We start from the raw sequence: 23,755 nt of genomic DNA on the forward strand, positions 1-23,755 counted from the left end.
TACATGCACCTCGTAAATTTCTGCACATTTTCTGTATTCATAGAAGAACTAATAATATGGGGTCATTTTAATAGTTTTGTACACTGTGCATGCACAGCCATTAGGCTGGCGTGATCACTCTGATTGTTGCATCAGGAGTCCTACTTGTGTCTAAAACATTGTGTGTACGTTTGCTGGATAGCTTGACTTTAATCTGAACAATTATGGCATAGAATGGAAGAGAAAAATGACTGGGCAGATTTCACATAGGCCTTATCTACTCTGACTCAACTCTCCCAACTGAGTTGCATGTTAGGTAGCATAACGTCATCGTGTTGCAGTGAATGATGAGTTGAGAAGTAGCATATTTGTCTTCTGCAGTGGGCTGAAACAAGTACCTTCCTCAGCGTTGCCAACCTTTGTACACGATAAGACTGTTGGTACATGGCATACGGACCGTATTATACATACACACACGCATCCGGTTTCTAGGTTGATCGTACATGTTAGAATTAAATTAATGGTTTGTATGCTAGTTAATCGTGACTGAAACATGTCATATAGTCAAAAATGTTGACAAACTGCATCTAGAACTTACACTTCCATATTTTTGCCATGATGGTCGCTTTATTGTTGTTGTTTTTTCTTTGTTTCTTTTTTAATATAGAAGTAAGCTCCGAAACAAATGTCACATTACAAATTCTACATTTTAAGCTTCCCTTGCCAAATTGCTAGCATCCGAACACAACAACTCTGGAATATCTTCCTAGGATTTCCCATATTTCTGCTGTCTCATTGTATTTGTTGTTCTTACCTTTCTGGAAGATCTTGGGCGATAATCACTGTCTTCTGAATCTGAACCCATTTGTACTCAAAATACACATGAGAAAGCAAGATTCTCAGGACATAATAACTGCCTTCTCTTTATGAGGAACAAATGTAATGGAATGCCTGAAATACAATCTTTTTGGCCCCCACAGTTGAGCGAAAAAAAACAACCAAAAAACACGTTTCTTTGGGGAGAGAAGGGAGAAATCTTTTCTTCTATGTCGATTGGATTGTTTACGTTCATGTTTACACTCCGTGCAGTAAAGCCTTTAAATGTTTTGATGTCCTGGCAATGCCTTGTTCATGACAAAAATTATTATTGATTAAAATGCTGTTTTAACTCCACTTTTGCACAGATAGGCTAATAGGGACTGTACCTACAGTTTAAAGTGGGATCTGAACCACTATGTGCCTCCACTGTGTATCGAACCTGGGACTCCTTGATTACAAGGCAACGCTACCACTGTGCCATCAGAGAGGCCCTTTGTTGACAAGAATGAAGGTTACAATACGTAACGTTTTGACCTGGGCAGTCCTGGTTTCAGAGTCATGTCCCGGTTGTCCCGTCAATATTATTTGTCCCGTTTTATAAAAGTGTAGGAGTTAGCTTGAAAACCAAGTATAAATTTGAAACATTTCCTGTTCTCTTACATTTTATGCTAAATAAAAAGTTGTAATATTTTGTGGGTGTTACGTTATTCGTAGAGCAGTGCATAAGCATGGTCAAGAATTGAACATGCAGTTTCAATATGGATTTGCAACAATGTAAATTAATGCGTCGTGAAACGAACTCCCAAGACATGTCTCTCTTTGTGTGAGAATTTTCGGGCAGTTCTATTAACGGCTGGTGAAGTATAAATCTGTTCTCATTCACTGCTCCACAAATAATCGAATAATAAATAATTCTGACATTTCTCAACTTCAGTATAGCGCAAACATAAAATTCTGGTGAGAAGGGTGCTGTTATACTGAGATTATAATTCTTTTGACAACAGGAGATCATATTTCATTTTATTGTATGTATCATTTATGAGATTCTTACTTTAATAGATAATAATAATACGTAACAATACATTAATGATAACAATAATTTTATAATTAGACCTAACCAAATTTCCAAGAGGGGTTAAAGTGATCTCATGAAATTCCCATATATGTACGGTTTGGACCGTACGGTTAGCAACGCTGCTCGAGCATGGTGAAATGTCGTCTGCTCCACCCCACCATTTTGAATCAACAGAGTTGATGAAAAGTAGCGTAGGGAAAGGGAGTTGGGAGAGTTGAGCCTCAAGGGCATCCACTGTGGTAGCGTCCCAACAGTTGCGGAAGTGTTGTTTTGAGTAGATACGGCCATAGTGACCAGTGGTCCTACATCAAAGCTTTGCTTGAAGTGTGTGGTGATATGGAGTGGATCGTATCAGAGTGTCATGGTGGGTTGCATGCTAAGGTCGGGTAAGCACTGAGGACAACCCAAGAAGTGGATGGCAATCTAATGCAACAGACGACACATCGTTGGCTAATGTTAATGACATTTTGCAAGAAGATCAATGCAAAACATTTAAGGAAATTGCACATGAAGCGAATGTGTCAGTCACTTCAGTTTATACGATAATGCAAAACCACATGTTGCTGATACAGTATGACAAATTGTAGACAAATACTTCGTCACTCTCCATACAGTCTGTGGCAGAGATATAGTTAAATAATTACTAAATTTAAGAGATTTTTACTAAAATAACCATTTAATTGCAGTGGAAACGAACATGTGAAAGTGAGGCTATTATTTTTTTTTCTTCAAACAAATGAAAGATTCAAATAAATTGTACATAAGTTTTATTTGTTAAGAAATTAAATATTACATTAAAAGTTTTAGGCAACATTCCAAATCAACTTTAAATAATAAAATAAACTCTTAATAACAAAGAAAATGACCCAGGTTTCTCAAATTCCATTTAACAAAACTTAAATTACAACAAAGGGAGATGAAGCAACCCATGTTCACGTAAATAAAGGCAAAAGAAGGAAACTAGAAAACTACAAACTAATTATAATAAGTGGAAAGAAAGAAAGTGCCATGCACATAAGACACTCCACCCCACCATACATTACCACACGCTCGTATGCAGGTCCTGTGACATCACTCCTACCCTATACCACAAGTATGCCCTCTCTCTTTACTCCTGGGAAACAAAAGATTTTGTTTCGTTTTTGGAAGAATTTACCTTTATGACGTACAAGTGGTTACAAGTCCTGATGTGAGTACACCACCAGACTTAGATTTGTTCTCCAGTTTGAAGCAACCACTCTGTGGGAAACATTTCGGTACAATTGAAGATTCTGGTGAGGTGACCCAGGTAATCGGACATGTCAACAATAAGGGCATCCTGACCAGAATATAAAATTTTCCCCGAACATTGGGAAGCTGATAACGAGCATGGTTCATCTTTAAAATTGTTTTGGGACTTCCAACAGGTATTGAACCTGGTATTTCTCATAGCAAAGATAGAAGCACTAACCAGTCATCTACTGAAACTGAAAACCAATGGCCTTGGCACATGGTCAGTGCATTGAATCCCATTGCCAGTTTTTGAGACTGGAGTCTGCTTTGTCTTTTTGAGACATATTTCTGGTTTCTATTATGCACAAACTACACCACGTCACAGCGGACAACTTACTTATATTCTCTTTCTTCTTTTTCGTCTTCTGTCTCTCCTACTGTTTTTTGTTTTTCCTACAGCCAGGACAATCTCACATAAGATGATTGTTGTTTTCAACATCTGGGCGAATATACATGCCACTCACAGTCAAATGTAGTCGGAGCAAACACAAAGTGTATATACGACGTGTGATTGAAAAGTTCTTAAACTGGGAGTGTAATTTCTAAATGACAGCACTTACAGGTTATTGTGAAGAATCCACTTCAAATAATCCCCTCCTGGTTGAACACACCGAATCCTAGGGTGTTTCCAATTTAAAAGCATTCCTCTAAGTCGTCCGTTTTGAGGGTGTTAAGACATGTCGCCGTATTTGCCTGGATCTCTTCAATTGATCAAACCACTTCCCCTTGAGGGCCAATTCAAATTTGGAAATAAGTAGAAGTCTGCTGGGGCTAGATCTGGAGAATAGGGGGGTTGGGGAAGCACAGTAAATTTGGAATTTGGCCAGAAATACAGTGATTTCGGATGCACAGTGAGCGGGTGCGTTATCTTGGTACAGGGTCCAGTTGTTTTCTCGCCAGAGTGCTGGTCTTTTCTTCTGCATTTTTTCATGTAACTGCTCGAGAACACTTTTGTAGTATTCCTTGTTGACTGTCTGCCCCTTAGGGGCATATTCCTGGTGCACAATACCGGTACAATTGTAAAAAAAACTACTACCATTGTTTTCACATGCACCTATTCATCCTCGACTGATTGTCGGCCATCTTTACATTTACTATACCAGTTAAAAACACTTGCCCTGCATGCAAACTTATCCCCGAAAGTTATTTTCAACAGTTCATAGGTCTCCGAAGCTGATTTTCCAGTTTTAAAGAAAAATTTAATGCACATCTATCGTTCTGCACACATAATAATCCACCGACAACACTACTCATGTCCACACTCAACACGCTGCAGCTCGCAACTAAACAAAAGTAGAGCCTTGATCTTTTCAGCATCCTTCAAGGACAGAACAAGCTTTCTTTTCCTCATACACAACCAAAGCAAAACCTAACCAGTTAATGGTGGCTGTTCCTGTCTAAGTACTTTTTTATGTCAATGGGAATGATATATACCGGGGTATCCATTTGGGTATGGATTAGTATGAGGGTTGGGGAGTAAGTCATGGCAACCCAGTAATAATTCGACAATCGAAGGATGTATTAAACATTTGTTATATACAACTGAAAGAGTATCCATTATGGATATTTTGTTGGTAGGAATCATGAAAGAAAACCAAAGCAACCCTGTGACATACACATGTATTAATGTACAAGTTACAAAAACCTGTCTGATCCTATGACATACACATGTGCACATGTTACAAAAACTTGTCTGATTATGACAAACCTTCAAAATAATCTCCCGCATTGTCCACAGCATACTGCCATGCAAGACGTCAAATACAATCGGCAGCACCATCCTCTTCACCATACCAGAAGTTTTTGTGATCTACGACGTGCCGTTAGGGAGATGCGTCCAGATCTAATCGTAATGCATAATGCAATCATACTCCACGATAAGGCAGCTTGTGTACGGGACCTATCGTGCTGATGGGGATGGGAAGAGTTGGAGCATCCAGCATATTCACTGGATTTGTCACTGTGTGATTTTGACCTCATCCCCAAGGTGAAGGAACCAAATCACGCATGGTACACGATATGCGACCTGCACGGACATTGAAAATGTTGTGCGACAACAGATCACCCGCTTGAGGCATGGTGAAGAGGATGCTGCTGCTGATGGTATTCGAAGTCTTACACATCGATGGCAGCGTGCTGTGGACAATGCAGGAGATTATTTTGAAGGTTTGTCATAATCAGACAAGTTTTTGTAACATGTGCACATGTGTATGTCATAGAAGCAGACAGGTTTTTGTAACTTGTACATTAATACATGTGTATGTCACAGGGTTGCTTGGGTTTTCTTTCATGATTCCTACCAACAAAATATCCATAATGGATACTCTTTCAGTTGTATATAACAAATGTTTAATACATCCTTCGATTGTCGAATTATTGCTGGGTTGCCATGACTTACTCCCCAACCCTCGTAGAAATGTAACTGTGATAGTAGGAAAATTTTCTTGTTGGTGTTTTCGTGCGTGAAAATTTTCGTGTTGGTGTTTTCGTGCATGAAACATGGGAGTTTTGCTGTAGTCTGTTGGCAACAATAAAGTTTGAACCGATTCATTATTGTTAAAATGGCATTTTCGAACCAGCAACAGACTAAATGTGTCCTTTGGTATGCTAAGTGTGAGAGTGTTACACAAGTGCAACGGGAATTTCGTTGTCAGTATGGTGTGAGTAAAGTACCGAAATACGATACCATATTGTTGTGCTATCGAACATTTGAAGAAACCGGTTCAGTGCTTAAAAGATATACAAGATATACAGGTGGTCGCAGTCGTAATCTGGATAGAGAAAGAGCTGTTAGTGAATCCATGACAAGGAGTCCGAGGAAAAGCTTAAGATGACTGTCTGCAGAGATGAATGTACCGTATACATCTTGCCACTGTATTGTTCCTAAGTACCTACGTCTTCATCCATATTGCATTCAACGCCTACATGCCTTACACCCGCTTCAATTTGGCTTGCACAACTGGCTCTTCACAGATAAGCAACTTTTCACATCAGCGGTAGAGTAAATAAACACAACTGCATTATTTGGCCCAAGGAAAATCCCCATGTCTCCTACGAGCTGGAAAGGGCAAGTCCAGAAGTTAAGGTTTGGGTGGACCTTTGGCATTCGAATGGGCGAATTTTTTCAAATTTTCCTCTTCATTCGAAAAAGCTCTTGGATACGAGGGCCACTATTTATATTTTGAACCTTGGCAACACTTATTGAAGTTAGGCGCGATTTGACGTTTGCATGGAATCGTCTGGCATTATTGACCATAACGTACTTCAAATGTTTTGTCAATAGCTTGATTTGTGTTGTTTATGTTGCCTTGGAGATTGCGCGACAACAATAAAATGGAATTAGCTCGTGAACATTTTTGTGCGATGATTTTTTACAATTTTCGACGTGGATTATCAAGACAAGAGTGCATCGATCAACTTAATTCCACATTTGGCGATGAAGCCCCATCCTTTGCCACTGTGAAACGCTGTATAACGAATTTAATCGTGGCTGCCATTCGCTCACCGACGAGATTCGCGAAGGTCGTCCAAAATCAGTTGTTGTTCAAGAAAACATTGATGCTGTGCAAAACCTAATACTGCAAGATCGTCATGTGACATACTGTGCGATTGAGGCAACCATAGGCATTAGTTCCACCAGCATATATAAAATATTACATGATCATTTAGCTGTGAGAAAGGTACGTTCTCGTTGGATCCCACACAATTTAACAAAAACTCAAAATGAATTGGTGCAAACAAATGCTCAATAAATACAATCGTGGTGCTTCAAAAGACGTATATAAGATTGTAACAGGTGACGAATCGTGGATATATGCATATGAGCCGGAACGTAAACAGCAGTCGACTGTATGGTTGTTTCAAGATGAACCCAATCCAACAAATGTTGTTCGCGCTCGAAGCACATCGAAACAAATGGTCGCCTGTTTTTTCGGGAAAACTGGTCATGTGGCAACTGTGCCTTTAGAGGAACGTAGAACGGTCAACTCTGAATGGTACACAACAATTTGTTTGCCAGAGGTCTTCGGTCAAATACGGAAAACAAACAAACGCCGTCGGATCATTCTTCATGAAGACAATGCCAGCTGTCACACATCTCGTCTAACAACCGACTTTATGAACAGTCAAAAAATCGAATTGATTGGTCATCCGCCGTACAGTCCTGATTTGGCACCCAATGACTTCTTCTTGTTCCCAAATGTCAAGAATAAATTGCGTGGACAACGATTTTCGTCGGCGGAAGACGCCGTTGATGCATTCTTCAAAAACCATATTATGGAGGTGTCTCAAGAAGATTGGAAAAACTGCTTTGACAAATGGTTCGAATGAATGCAAAAGTGTATTGACCATAAAGGAGAATACTTCGAAAAACAATAAAGCAGTTTTCAATGCCAAATTCCTGTTTTTTCATTGTTAGGCTCAAAATATAAATAGTGACCCTCGTATTTCAAAATATGAAAAATTACATATGCTTAGAATTGCTTCACGATTACGTAAGTCTATTAAACTATTGATAATATCTAGACAACAGTGAAAGAAAACTACACGAAACTTTACGTCAATGCTCTAGAAGCAATTCTAAGCATATGTAATTTTTCATATTTTGAAATATCCAAGAGCTTTTTCGAATGGAGAGGAAAATTTGAAAATATTTGCCCATTCGCATGTCAAAGGTCCAGCCGAGCCTTAGTGTGTGGTGTGCAGTGAGTCGCAATAAAGTGTATGGACCATTTTTAATTTCTGTGAACAAAATATGTCATATTCCTTACTTAGACATGTTGCAGTTTTTTCTACTGCCCGAACTCCAACAAGACAATTTGAACATTGTGTTTTAATTAGATGGTGCACCCCCTCGATGGGCACAAGTGGTTCATGATTTTCTTGACCGACATTTCAATCGTCATTGGTGTGGCCATGGGAGACCAATTGCTTGGCCTCCCAACTCCCCAGATTTAACCCCTCCAGATTTCTTAATCTGTGGTTTCGTCAAAGACACTGTCTATTCACAGAAACCCACAGACATTGATGATTTGAAACTCAAAATAACACAGGCTTTCGACAGAATCACCCCAGAGATGTTACACCAGACCTGGATTGAATCACCGTTATGAGTTGTGCAGAGTTGGCAATGGAGGCCATGTAGAAAACAAAACTGTACCAAACTATTAGTAGTGTATAAAAATAAAAAGTCCCACCTTTCAGTCTTTTGTATACAATATTTCAGTTAATTATATTTGACCAAAAAATTTCACATCCATTTTATTTTATCTATACCCAAAAGGATCACCCTGTATATTTGCTCTTTACAAATTTGAATGCAATATTCAGGCAATAATGATTTCCTGTATGATGTGAGTGTTTTGCGCAATCATTCATATGCAGTGTGTCTTTTGGAAAAAAAAACACTTTCTTGGAATGGAATAAATATATGTAATTAGTATGTTTGCATGAGATTTTTTTTCAGGAAATCATTGAAATTATGTTGCTAAGTGTGTTATTATTTACGATTTTTTTCTGAAATTACATTTTATATACATTAGTAAACTAAAAACTACTCCTTGGGATGAAAATCGTCACTAACTGTGAAATCCAAAGTGAAACCCTTGTAAAAAATTTCCACAATGTTCATATATATTGTTCAATGCTATTCTCAAGAGTAGAAGCAAAAATGCAATGTAATTCGACACAAGTACAAGTGAAGTTCAACAACAGAGAAAACGTAACAACCAGTGGTTGGAATTTGAAAGAGGTCGTTACAATACACATGCACAAGAGATGTGGTTCAATTATAGTCTGTCGTTCATTCACAATACAAGTGTGTAGAGAACGATGGGCCATGTCCATCGCTCGTCATATTGGACAGTAGTTGTACAACGTGTTCTCCAATAAAATCACATTAGAAGGGTAAGAAAGTTAAAAATGGAAAGAAAAATGGCTAAGAGGATAAAAGTTACTTGATTAAGCACTGCTGCATAGTCTTCAGCTATCTTGCATTAACAACTCATGCCACTGTCCACCGCCTTACGTACTGTCTTCACTGGGCATACACATGTCCTGTCGGCAGCTCCCCTTCCAGAATTCATTGTAAAGGTTAAGACTGGCTGGGAATGCTGGGGGATTGAGAACTTGTTTCTTGATTAGGTCAATCCATTTCCCCCCGATATCACCGTCATACAATGGGTTATGTCTCGTTGTTCGTCCGGAACATGTTAATGTTTTTCTTGGATTTATTGTCTATTTTTGTTACTCTGTCAAAGAATTTTAGATTTGATTTACACTGTGTTATACATTAATTTTCTTTTCATTCGTAGGTGCAGTAATCGTTGGATCTGTCGATGGGAATCGCATTTGGGGTAAAGAACTGAAGGGCAACAGTCTGACAGACGTCGAGTGGTCACCGGATGGAAAGCTGCTCCTGTTCAGCCTTCGCAATGGGGAAATCCATTGCTATGATAGTCAAGGGAATTTCATGGCAAGTACTACTGTCAATACTATGCTCAGGGTGTCTTGTCTACCAGTAAAAATCCTCGAAAAATCAGGGAATTTATTTTTTCTGGAAAAGTCATGGAAATAGTCATTCCTTGATTCATGTGGTTTATTTTACTTGGCTCTTCTACCACTTTTGGCTAAGGAGGACAATGATGATGAGTGATGACATCATGAAATTGATAAAGGCACATTCAGAAAGAACACCTATTACCAGCTCAGGATTCGACCCAGGACCCGTGTGCTAACCACTGCCATGGAGGTAAGCTGGGCAATTCCGTGACTAAGTGCTTCTAAATCTCCATTTCTAGAATTAAATGAAATGTAACTTTATTCTATCTTGTGAATCAACAACTTAAAATTGTCATTTACATAGAAATTCAAGTATAATGCATAAATTGTATGTTTGGAGAATAAAATACATGGTTGTTTAATAAATACACGTAAGTGAGTTACTAACTTTTTCCACAAAACTTACTTGTAGAAGTGCTATTAATTTTCGGTGACAAGAAACACACAATCCAAAAAAGTTTGTCAAACATGCATCACTCTAGTGTATGCACATAGGCTAATATGCACGCGTTTTACACATACTTGTACTTATACTTGAAACACATATAGACCACTAATTAACATGTAACAATAGATTTACTGTCAAGCAGCTTAACACTCAGCTTCCTTAATGAACACCTCCATATTTCAACAAAAGCATAACGATATTTCACAATTAACAATCACACACGCTGATCGACACCAAAAACAAAGATGCACACAAGCATGCACTTTCCCAATGAACTGAACATTTACAATGGTCATCTGCATCACATTTGGCTCCTGCTATTTCAACAACTAAAAGTCAGTGCACATAACAGACTAACCGGAAGCTAGCCCTGCAGATTACAGTATTTACTCATGTTAATGCGCACATTTTTCCAAAATTTTTACCCCCATAAACTGTGTGTATTATGCACGGAATAATTCAGACAGCCAACATGAAACCGTACAGGGTCATTCCATGATTTTGTGACACTTGCATTGATTTTTCATGTTTACGGAACCCTATCATGTTATATATCGTTGTAAAGCTTAAATTCTTTAGTTTCTGAATATGGCAACAGTATTCTATTCAAGATGGCGACACTAATGTGCAATGCAGTTGAAATAAGCTCATCACAAAATGAAAGAACCTTAACCTCTTGGTCCACATAGCAACAGGTGACTTATTGAATAGGTATGATGTCATTCATTTTTGATCTGCAATGCAACAGTTTTACAACCTGCAACCAAGAAATACATTTCTTGAACCTGGATTATACTGTGCATTATATACGAGATATATATTTTTATATTTTCCCCATCAAAAACCAGGGTGCGCATTATACACATGTAAATACGGTAGTAATTTGTTTACTTGTATTTATTCAATACATAATTTAGTTAATAGTAGAAGGTATTTTATGCATAGTTAGTTGATTTTAACTTTTTGATCTACTATTATTTTGTAATATGTCCCACCCGTGACACCAAAAAACTATTAATTTCTCATTTAACTGTTACATTTCTTCTTCAACAACTCGAAATAGAATATTGAAAGGTTAATTGCTTCCTCGCTTTGTGTTTAAAAGAAAATTTTCATCATCTGAAAATTGACAGAAATTAAAATAAAGCACTTTTTAACCAAAGAGGAGGTGTTTTATCTGTCCCACCCATGACAAGAAAATGTTCACCCATAGCTATACATTTGAAAAAGCATTCTAAGGGTTGTTATATTTAATTGACAGTGTTTAGTTTCATATTTCAACTGAACTGAACTAACAATATTGCTTAACTGTCTGTAGTAATGTCAAAAATGTAGCCTGTGTGTCCCACCCATCACAATGGAATGGCCCAAATGTGCCATGTTTCTGGAAAAAAAAATAATTGTAGTAGTACATTAAAAGTAGGGTTTTCAACAAAGATTTGACTGATTGGTTGATTTTGTTGATGTTCTAAGTCCACTTTATGCACAGTAAGGCTAATCGGGACTGGACCTACAGTTTAAAGTGTGCCTCCACTGGGTATCATACCAGGGACTCCTTGATTAAAAGGTGACAAGGCTACCACTGCATCATTGAGGAGGCCATTTTCAACAAAGAAAATTGGTACAAGTCAGAAACTGTTAATTTATTGTGGACAATCTATACTTCACTTTCATATATAGTAGTTACAGTACAAGTTGTACATTGAATTCTGTAGGAAAAGGGTCATGCTTTGAATTATTTTCAAGTAGAAATCTACTACAGTAATTCGCTGTAGGAATTTCCCACTTTCTTGCTGCAATTTTTGGGTTGTGTTTCATAGATATCGGAATAATGGGCAATTGCAGTGTTACATGTGGGACATTTTACACACAAAATGTAAGGTTTGAAACAAACAGGCCCCACGTTACAGATGCCAAATAACTTGCAACGTTCCTGTCATGCTCCCTTACTTTCTAAGGGGACTCTATCTGGGTCATCTTGAATATCTCATGTACTCAACATGCATCGAGACAGGCCTTGGTTCAAGTTCTACCCATAATGCTAACCTTTTTGACAGCCGGGGCATGAGATTCCAATACACTCAGGGTTTGGGTGATAAGGCTACCGAAGGTTTGGCCAGAGAGGTACATTGAGAACTTCAAAATAACTTTACTATAATGGATTTAAATTTCTTTCTATTTAACTTTGTTACTGAATAAAGTTTTTATGTTAAAGTTATTCTGAAGTTCTCAATGTACCTCTCGGGCCAAACCATTTATTACTGTTACACGGCAATCTCAAAGGTACTGATTAAATTTACCGAAAAAGGGAGATTTCGAGGTAGGCAGCAGAATCATCCTTCGCCGTTTCCAGCCTCTGGCTGGGTCGGCATAGAAGTGAAGCCTCTCCATTTTTTCCTGGTCTCCACCACTTCTCTCTTTCCACGGTGTTCCAATCTTGTCCTCTTCTCCTAACACTCTCCACTATCTGCTCTTTCCACCAACATCTTGGTCTCCCCCTTGGCCTTATTCCCACTCCTTGTGCATGGTAAGCTCTTACTGGTAGTCTTCTGCATCCATCCTCTTCATGTGTCCAAACCATCTCACCTGTGCTTGATCTATCCTGTCTTGAAGCTTCACCACCCCCACTGTCTGTCCGATCTCCTCATTCCTTATTCTCCCCAATCGGGTTCTCCCCGGTGGCGCAGTGGTAGCATCGTCGCTTTGTAATCAAGGGGTCCCGAGTTCGATGCCCGGTGGAGGCACAAGTGGTTCGTATCCCACTTGAAACTGTAGGTCCAGTCCCGATTAGCCTTTCTGTGCATAAAGTGGTCTTAAAACACCAAATCAATCAATCAATTATTCTGTCCAAGTCTGCTCTGTATGTAATTATTGGCACATAGTATGTGTTATACAGGACATTTCTGTGACCATGTTACAGATTTGCAGGGACGATGGAAGGGAGGAAACGCAACAAAATGAGATAGGGAACCCTGGTCTGGAAATGCCCTAGTCAAAACGAGACACCTGTGAGTAATGTAGAGGAACTCTTGGCAATAATCCTCGCAGCCTGTGATCTGGTCCGAACGACTCCTGGGATATTAGATCAGATGCGACAGAGCTTATTCCAACACTGTCATGCCTGTCTCGAGGCAGGGGACATCACTTTGAACAACTGCTGTAATAGTGGCTGCAGTTACTACTCATTAAAGCTACTACAGTGATTCTTCTGTGTTTGTTTTCCACTTCCCCAGACATCTTTTATGATCCCCCTCCACGTTGTGCATGGTTGCCTGCCCTTCGAAGGTAATTTTGTAATTTTGACGGGCATTTTCAGACCAGGTTTCCTATCTCATTTTGTTGCGTTTGTTTCCTTCCATCATCCCTGGAAGTGTGTAACACGGTCACAGAAACACTGTATATTACCTTCTTGCATTTCATAGGTACAACCCTGTTCCATATTAATCTTCGAATGCTTTGATAGAGTCCACCACCCATTTGTCCTCCCTGTTTCTTCCACTTCTCTCAATTATGCTTCCTAGATATTTGAAGCTCTCCACTACCCTCAACTCTTCCGTGCCCATCTTTATTCTTGGTTCATTTCTGGCTCTGTTTCTTGTTATTTGCACCTTGCTCTTTTCTGCACTGATTTTCATTCCTGCTCTTCTGATTTCCTCGTTCCAACTATCAAGCTGTCTCTGTACTTCTTCTTCCCTGTTTCCCCATATTACTGAACAACAGGGCCTTCATCTCTTCCTCTTCTGTGTTCTTCCCCACCTCTTCGTTAATTGCATTCATTGTAATTATGAAGAGCAGTGGGGAAAGAGCACTTCCCTGTTTTAGTCCATTACTTATACTGAACCACTCCTTTCTTCCCACTGCCATCTTCACACAGCCCTGGTTGGCCTTGTATGTGCTCTGCACTCTACACACTTTCTCTTAGAGCCTTCCAAATCTTTGTTATCTTACAACCCTAAATTTGATTTTAAAAACTAAACTTATTACACAAAATAAACATTTCCCTTCTAATAGCATATTTATGTAGTTATCAGAGCATTAAGCATATTCTGTGTAAAGGAGTCCATTTTTGCTTCTCGAATATTTACAACAGAAGTAATGCTGTATCGGTAGATAAACTCTAAATTTTGTGTTTAAGAGTTTATTTTACAGTTGATTTGCAGAGCCACGTTGGTCTAGTCGGTAGGGCATTTGACTGGCACATGAGACCCGGTTTTGATTCCCAGGGTGGGTGATCTAAGGTGAGATTTTTTCTGACCTTGTCCTTGCTTGAAGCGGCTTCGAATCAATGGGTACCTGTTGGCAACCCTGAGGGTAAATGTGGCTAGAGCATGCTGCTGATCACATCATCTCCAAAATGCAAAGATCGAGAATTGTGTGGCCCTACCTCCACATCCCCTTAACGTGCCTTCATGGCATCATTTTGGGACAACATGGTAGAAAATGCACCTTACACCTCTCAAAACAAAATATGCATGTCTCCGTCGCAAGAATTAATTACTTTTAATCCAATCTTGTATTAATTCATCAATTACATGTTTTACGGTCACATTTCAAAATGTGCAGCTTTATCTTAGATGAATTCATGAAAACCATACTTACTGTGCCCACCATGAACTTGCTCACTTTGTTTTGCAGATGAAACTGAATGTCCAGTGCCTGTCCACCCTGGGAGGGTCTCCGCAAGTGGTGGGGCTTCAGTGGTACGATGGGAAGCAGGGCTACTTGGAACCTGAATGCCCTGTGTTGGCAATATCTTATGAAAATGGGTGCATGCAGATCATGAGGAACGAGAACGATGACAGTGAGTATTTGAACTGTATTTACAAATATGAAAAGTTGCACGGGAAAGGGTGGCCGAGCGGTTAGCACATCGCGCTGCGATGCCAAGGATCCCGGGTTCGAATCCCGGTCGGGCTTGGTTGTTTGTGAATGTCCATTCATCAATTTCATCCTTTCATCACTCATCCTCATCTTCGCAAATTAGCCAAGAGGCACAAAACGCGAAGTAAAATAAACTAAATCAATCAATCAAAGCACGGGAAAGGCATGGGCATCAAATCTATGGTGTTTTTAAAGCTTTGCTTAACCACTTTTTTCCTGCAACATTTTCTCCTGTTTTCTCAGATCTTTCTCAGGCTTACACCAAGATAAACACAAACACAACCTTACGTGGCTACTGTAGAGTGACAAGCCACATAAGGTTGTGTGTTGTGTGTGTGTGTTCATCATGGTGTAAGCTTGAGAAATTTTGAAAGCAGTACAAAACATTGCAAGGAAAAATAAAATCCACTTAAAATAACCGTATTATATTATTTTGTATGGTCACCAAAGTATTTGGGTAAAATTTGAATGATTCAAAAGCCATTAATTTAATTTTGCTATGAACATATGTTTGGGGAATCAAAAAACAAAAGAACAAGAACATTTTACCACAGGAGGTAAACAAAACACTCATGGAGTTGTTAGTTTTGTCGGAAATAGACTACTGTGACTTGGTGTATATTTACCTCAATGGTAAACTAGCAAGATGTCTACAGTGAATACAAAATGCGTGTGTAAGATTTATTTATATCAATTATTTTGTAGACGTACATGATGACAGTGCTGCCACTTCTTTCTTTCCCACTTTTTCATGTTATGAACATTTGTACATTTATATTTCTATTTTGTTTTTGAAACCCGTAACGTATTTATGTTTTAGTGCCTGTACTGATCGACACCGGCATGACGACAGCTTGTTGCCAGTGGAATCACAATGGAAGCGTGATAGCCGTGGCTGGGGTGATGCAGCTGGCTGGGCCTGGCGACAAGGACTGCAATGTCATACAGTTCTTCACTCCTTTTGGTGAGGTAGGTTTTGCAGGTATCTATGCTGTTTATGGTAATGCCTCCTGCACTCTGTCTTGGTAATGTGTTGACCAAGGCTGTGCCTAACGGAAGAGAAGGCGAGAAAAACCACTTGCTGCAAACGGCTGATAGCTGCAGCTGCATTTTCCCCTGGACTCGTGTGTTCATCTGGCCGGCTGGCCTCCGTGGGAGAGTGATTAGCACACCATGCTACGACGCCAAAGGCCCTGGGTTTGAATCCTGGCCTGGATGTTCTTTGTATGTTGCTTCATGAATTTCTTCGTATCATCACTCATTCCCATCTTCGCAAATAACCAAAATGGGCAGAAATGACGAAATAAAATAAACCAAATCAATCAATCATTGGTCGAGCCTTCTCGAGTCACTACTTGCACAGAGACTTCTTTTTGCTTGCTTCCTTCAGAGATTGAGGTAACAGAGTGTGGCATCTTTTGTCGTAGAAAAATATTCAGATGTTCTGTAGGTGTACACTGACTCTTCTGATTCATGTGAGAACCCTGGAGAAGTCTTGGAAATTGACCAGTGACGAGGAGAGTGATGGCGAAGTCTTTAAAAAATCTGGTTAAATTAGGGAATATTAAATATGGTTCTTGTACTTGGTTCAAATATGGATTGTTTGAATATTTATAATCCCAAATTTGCTATAACAACTGCTTGTAATTCAAAAGACTTCTTTTTTTTTCTTTTTTTTAACTTCCTTTAGGATGTAAAATGTATATATTTTACGTTCACTAAGAGTCCTGTCATTCTCCAAAAAAACAAAAGTTACTTCATATATCTACAACAATTAGTTCTGCTATCACAGCACAGCACATTTGAAAAGCATGTCCTGTGAAGCATCAAGGGGTTTACAGATGGAAAAGGCGGAGAGAAACAAATTTTCTTCTGTTTGCTAGTAAGACTGTATTTTACTGTCACCTAGTGTCATTTTGCGAAAATATTTTGAAAGTTACTGTTGTTTGTCCCTTGTTTGCGTATAATTTTAATACCCAGAAGTCTAGCACCTGGGCAGCACTTTTAACACCATTAAGCCTTGTTTCTATGATATGAAAAACTCAATCTGCTGACCAAGGCAGTAATTTATTTTATTATAAAACATAAACTAAACGTAACGTTTCAATCTTCTAGCAAGGTCTTCTTCAGGCTCTGCACCAGGTACAAATGTAACAAGGTACAAAAACAGGACAATATATATACACAAACATTACTCCCCTCCAGACTATTGGAAAGTTGTTCTGGAACATTGTAGCAAGTGGCTTTCCTTTGTCAACTGTACTTTCACCTAAAAGGCTAAACATATTTTCTTCCATCTAGAATGTGGTTGGACTTTATCTCACGCTATTTTCCTTCATTCTTCTTCCTTCTTCTCTCCTCTTTCTCCCTTGTCCTTTCCACTCTTTCTAACACCTTCTTCCATTCTTTGTTTAACTTCAGTCCCCCCATTCCAGTTCATTGTCTCTTCTTCACCTGACGCAGGTGACACAATAATTTATTAATGTATAATATTGAATAGTCAACACTCACATTATGTTTTTGTATTGTATTATTGTATTTATAGTTTCTGAACAATGTTTACAGATTTAATAAACCCTTGGATATGTACTTTGCTTATTTAGAAAGTTTCAATTGAATTGCATTAGTGGTTCCAAAGATTCAGCATTTTAAACAATGCTGTGCGAATCTACCGTATTTCTGAGTTTAAAATTACCGCCCAGGCACTAGACTTCTGGGTATTCAAATTCCGGCCTTAGGGGGTAAAGAAGTTTAACAAGTTCTTGAAATGAAGGTACATCAGTAGCCTGATGGTGGTGGTTGAGGAGTTGTAGCCCATTTTATAGGTTGTATTCCACAATCCTCAAAAGGAAGCAAAGGACTTTTTCAAACTCCCTTTGCTAATAATAGTAACAGTGGATGTATTGATTTGTAATTTAAGTATGCCATAGCTTAATGTGTATGCTAATGAACAAAAAAGAGACAACTGATATATCATGTGTAGTTTTGAAGAACTGACATGTTAATTGCTGACATGTGGTTCTGGGGTTTATATATCCCATCCATCCCCTATGTGTTTGCCGACCACAGGATTTATATATATCCCACACAACCACCAAAGGTTAATGTATAATGTAGTTGTTTTAACATTTTCATGCAAATTTTAATGGGTAATGTGATTCATATTGCTGTTGCCAGGAATGAAAGTATTTATTCTATTGTGCATTAACATTATTTTCTTATTGATGTCTCCAGCACCTTCGAACACTGAAAATCCCTGGAAGGCAAATATCAAGCTGCGTCTGGGAAGGAGGGTCTTTGAGAGTCGCTTTGGCTGTCGACTCCTACATCTACTTTGCAAATATACGCCCAGACTACAAGTGGTGTTATTTTGCCAACACAGTTGTCTATTCCTTCCAAAAACCCGAGAAAGTTGAAACGTGTGTGATATTTTGGGACACAAAGAATTCTGAGGTAATATTAAAGTTTTGATATATTTCATATCAGATAATGTGTACATGAAAAGTATTGGTTATGACTAGGGTTAGGAAGTTGATGACCTGAAATATCTCAACTTTGCAGTGTATTCTTTCTATGCAACTTTGAAGTAAAAATAAAGAAACTACATTGTCACTTAATTCCTTCTTTCCCTTTGCTTTGACAATTTGAACAGGTTTTATCGAATCATTCGTTAGTAGTTAGTGAAGTGACATTTAATCTGACCATAATGGAAAGGTGGAGGGGGCTCTCAGTGGAGAAAATACTTACTTTTGGTTATATAGAAAACATGTTTGTTTTGCTAACATTGGAGAATAATATCCAATCGCCTAATTTTTGCAGTATGAGCAAAACACATACATAGCAACAAGTTGGTACCATTTTTACGTATCATGTTGCAACAATGTCTCTGTGGGGCTGACCTAATGCAAAATTTCACAAAACAATAAGTTATTTTGACTTTATTATTATTATTATTATTATAGTACTTGATAAAGAAAACTGTTTTTAAATTTTTTACCATGAGCTTATAGTCCAATCTCTTCTGACAAAATGAGGTATGATTTGTAAATCTACTGTCCGTAGTTTCTTAGATATTAAATTCCATTTAAAACAATCTGGAATTGTAAATTTCCCTTGAAAACATGCTGGGCATTCATGTAAACACCCAGGAAAACAGCTTGTGCATCTAAGGGTTAATGAACATTATCCACATGTAAGCATTTTTGCCCATTGATTAATGTTTTTTGCTGTTCTAACAATTCCAAAATGTCAAGTTCCCTACATATTTTATTCTTAAATTAGATGATATTTTTTCACAAGAGATATCTTAAGAGTGAAATATGTCCAAATGCTATTCCTAAGAAGAATGAAAGTATTGGTATAACTCTATATGAGTTGAAACATTCCAAATGATCAACAAAGAAGTTTTCTTCTATGCCCTGAAGTAAAAGCTTTGAATCACCTCCTCAAGTCAAATTGGTAGGTAATCTGTAAAAGATATTTATTGTCTTTCTTGTGATGTTTTTTTTTTCATTTTCTATTGACAATAATCCTTTAAGTTTTCAATGTATTTCTTTTACTAAGATAATGTAACAACAACACAGAAATCTTGTACAGGATGTCTGAAAAAGAACTCCAGAGTTTTGAATTCAAGTTATTTTATTACATTCTGAATCATACATGCTAGGAATGTACAGCAGACTCGCGATTAACTGCGTCCCGATTAACCAAGGCTCCGGGTTAACCGAGGGAGTGGTTGGAAAACATCACGCTTCATAACGCATCCCCTGTTTGTTTACTAGTAAGTTGGAGTCAAGTCACCTTCTGCGCTGCACGTGTTCGTTACATTGTCGGTGTATCCGATTGTTACGGTGGTGTTTAAATCTGTGTAGGCCTATTCTAAGCGAGTAATGTTGTATGAGTGGCAAACGGAAAAGGTGTGTGGTTTCTCTGGAAACAAAATTCAACGCAATGAAAAGGTTGGGTAAAGGTAAGTCTATTAGAAAGGTTGCTGCTGATTATGGAGTCAGGGAAGTGACTGTTGGAGATGTAAGCGAAAGGACATTGAAAAGTGGGTGAGTCAAAGTGTGAGCGGGTGCAGTGGTTTAGCGTGGAAAACGATGAAGAAAGGTGAATATGAGCAGACGTCTGAGGCTTTATTTTTGTGGTTTTCACATCTATGTTCAACTAGTAATAAATAATTACTATACAGTTTTTAAGTGTTGTTTTGTCATTTACGACCTATTAGCACATTATCTCCGTATTATCCGAGTTTTTCCATATCCGAGGTAGTCTCGGTCCCAATTAGCTCGGATAATCACGAGTCTACAGTATTTTAACGAAGTATAATGTTCAAAATTGCATTACCCTTAGGGTGGTAATGGTGGCCGCGGTGGCTCAGTCGGTAACATGTCTGACTACCATGCTCAAGGTCCCGGGTTCGATCCCCGGCCGGTTCAAATCCGGGAACTTTTCTAACGGTGGAAGTGGCCCCGGTGCCCACCCAACGTCGAATAACATGGGTACCTGGGGGAAATCTGGGGGGTAAAGGCGTCAGGGGCGTGATGCTGATCACATCACCCCCACTCACGACCGGATCAAGAAAGTGTGGGGCGTTACCCCCACACCCCCTATACGCCTTCATGGCGTGGTGCTATGCACAGTGGAACACTTTACCTTTTTTTTTTTTAGGGTAATTCAATGTGTGCACCGTTTACAGCACTACAGACATCAAGCCAATATCCCACTTTAGTCCACACTCAGGTAAACATATCTATGGCTGTGGTTATTCTTTGTGCAGGTGGTCAAGTGACTGGATTTTTCTTGGTACACATTGTCATTTATGTAGCCCCACATCAAAATGTCCCTTGGCATCAAATCGTGACTTCCCAGTGGCCAAGGAATGGGACCTTCTCTGGGTATCCATTTTCCTGGGAATCGGTTGCACGGCTGCTGTGAACAGCTTAGCCTGTGCAGCTGTGTGATGTTGCTGCTATCTGGTGAGGAATGTGTGAAGTAAATCTTGCTTGTTGTAGTTTCACGATTACGCTCAATACTGCAACAAGAATAATATACTCGTGTTTGAAATCAAGGAGTTATTTTTCGGACATGCTGTGTAACACATTGCATGTATGGGAATTATCTTCTGAGATGAAATTGATTGTTTTTATTTTCTTTGACAGTGTTACACAAAGTATGTGAAATACTTAATAGGCATGACAGCCAGTGGAGACCACTGTGTCCTTGCAACGCGAGTGGAGGATGGCAATGGACAGTTTGGTTTGATATTGTGCAATGCTATTGGCACTCCTGTTGATAGTAAGTTATGATTTATTTGTTGTAGAATTATTTACATTTTTATTAAAAGTAAACTTTTTTCACATTTTATTTGGATTAGCCTTCTATCCATGTATTCATTGCCCTGTACCTTTTTATCATTTGGATTTCTGATGAAGTCATATGTGCACTATTGGTTGAAGCAGAGAAGGTAAAGGGTTAGTACTGAATTTTGTGTTTATTGTTTTTCTTTTTGTCTATCATTCTTGAGAAAATATGAGGGTTGGGGCATGAGCCATGGCAACTATTTTTTTTTTCACAAGAAGGCCAGAGTGGCACAAAAATCAGAAGCATACAAAAGGAATGGGGCAGTGTATGGTATGGTGTAATGTATGAACAATGCAGATCATGTGTACCAGGTGTAGGATAGAGAAGCTAACGAAACATCCTGAAAGATAACATCGTTCCACATGTGTTTACAAGTCTGAATGCATAGGAACATTACAGGAACAAAAGAGGCTCATACTACGTTAGGACATTATTCCCCACAGTTTCCACCAGCTAGCTCCTTGTGGCATTCTCTGGCATTTCTTCCCTGAAGAATGGCTATTTTGATACACGAATGCTGTTCACATCTTGCCATGATGGTTGACTCAACAATGAATTACCACTGCCCTCTGTGCAATAACCATGCATCCTACTGCCATATAATGACATGTTCACATACTCTGGGTGCCACGTTCTCTAGGACATACAATCATATTGTGGTGCCATCACTAGGGTGACCATAATACAGTGGAACCCCAATTTTATGTTCCCGGATTTGACATTTTCCCGCATTATACATTCAATCTTGATGGTCACAACATATTTGGTCTATATATTTGGTGTTCTGCTTCATTACTTTAACATGCAGAAAAGTGCTACCGAAAGTCATCGTATTTTGGTGGAAGTGTATGGTGACCATGCGCTAGCTGAGCGAACGTGTCAGAAGTGGTTTGCACGGTTTAGAAGCGGTGATTTCGGCCTGGAAGACCAAGAGCGACCTGGACAGCCAAAAAAATTTGAGGACGAAGAATTGAGAGCATTGCTCGATCAGGATTTGTGTCAAACGCAGGAAGAACTTGCAGAAGCATTAGGCGTTGATCAAACAACAGTTTCCAAACGCCTCAAAGCCATGGGAATGATTCAAAAGATGTCACATTGGGTTCCACATGAATTGAAAGACAGAGACGTTGAAAGACGAAAAACCATTTGCGAATTGCTGCTTCAAAGACAGAAAAGAAAGGGGTTTTTGCATCGCATTGTTACTGGCGATGAGAAGTGGATCCATTACGAGAACCCAAAACGAAAAAAGGCCTGGGTGAAGCCAGGTGAACCAGGTCCATCACAACCGAAACGAGATATTCACTGTGCAAAGGTTATGCTGTGCATATGGTGGGATATGAAAGGTGTGGTGTACTATGAGCTGCTGCAACCAGGTGAAACTATTAATGGAGAACGTTATCGATGACAATTAATGCATTTGAAGCAAGCTCTGGCCAGGAAATGACCAGAATGGGAGAACAGACATGATAAACTTATTTTTCAACATGATAACGCTCGCCCACATGTCGCAAAACCGGTCAAAACCTATTTAGAAAATGTCGGATGGGAAGTTTTATCCCACCCGCCATATTCACCAGACATTGCTCCTTCGGACTACTACTTGTTCGATTGCATGAATAACGATTTGATTGGACAGCGGTTCACTTCTTCAGAAGATATCGAAAAATGGGTCTCTGACTGGATCGCTTCAAAGGATGAGGACTTCTTTCGCCACGGAATCCGTAACTTTCCTGACAGATGGGCGAAAGTGGTGGCTTGCGATGGACAATATTTTTCTTAAGGTATTTATGTATTTAGTGGGCGAAAGTGGTGGCTTGCGATGGACAATATTTTTCTTAAGGTATTTATGTATTTTGTGTTTGAACTACAGCTTCAATGTGTGCGTAACAACCGCAGGAATTAATTCCTAGACCAAATAGTAAAATGTTAGTAAATTTTCCTTGATTTTACATTTTCCCGTATTTTAAGTTTTTTCAGCTTGGCCCACTGAAAAACGTAAAATCGAGGTTCCACTGTATTTTGACCCAAAAATGGGACATTCTAAAGAGGCCAGAGTACCCCTTCCTGAAAATTCAGTTAGGGCTAATTATAAAATTATTGTTATTATTAACGTATTATTATTATTCATAATTGGGAAAAGAGAGACGCGGTAGTATATAAATACGGAGAAACTAGTACTCACTTTTATCCACGAAGCAACAGTACAGCAAGTTCCAACGAGGATGGTGGCAGTGGCCACTGAAATTAATCGAAAAAGAAGAATAAACAGCTTCGCGGATAAAAGTGAGTACTAGTTTCTCCGTATTTGTATTATTATTACTTATTAAAATATGGATGACATAAATGATACATCCTAAACA

The 23,755-nt window shown here is 38.9% G+C and overlaps 1 protein-coding gene across 2 annotated transcripts in view; it reads left to right on the forward strand.

Annotated features, from left to right (window-relative positions):
- Positions 1-23,755, forward strand: part of Oseg4 (intraflagellar transport protein Oseg4) — a 134,603-nt gene that overhangs the window by 19,758 nt on the left and 91,090 nt on the right. For both annotated transcript variants that reach the window (XM_083115762.1, XM_083115763.1), the window contains exons 5-9: positions 9,457-9,617; positions 14,787-14,952; positions 15,853-16,001; positions 18,267-18,485; positions 21,194-21,329. In XM_083115762.1, the coding sequence (XP_082971888.1) occupies positions 9,457-9,617; positions 14,787-14,952; positions 15,853-16,001; positions 18,267-18,485; positions 21,194-21,329 (831 nt within the window). The remainder of the gene's footprint in view (positions 1-9,456; positions 9,618-14,786; positions 14,953-15,852; positions 16,002-18,266; positions 18,486-21,193; positions 21,330-23,755) is intronic.

The sequence above is a fragment of the Lepisma saccharinum genome (assembly GCF_977018435.1).
Source record: "Lepisma saccharinum chromosome 12 unlocalized genomic scaffold, izLepSacc3.1 SUPER_12_unloc_1, whole genome shotgun sequence".
NCBI lineage: Eukaryota > Metazoa > Arthropoda > Insecta > Zygentoma > Lepismatidae > Lepisma > Lepisma saccharinum.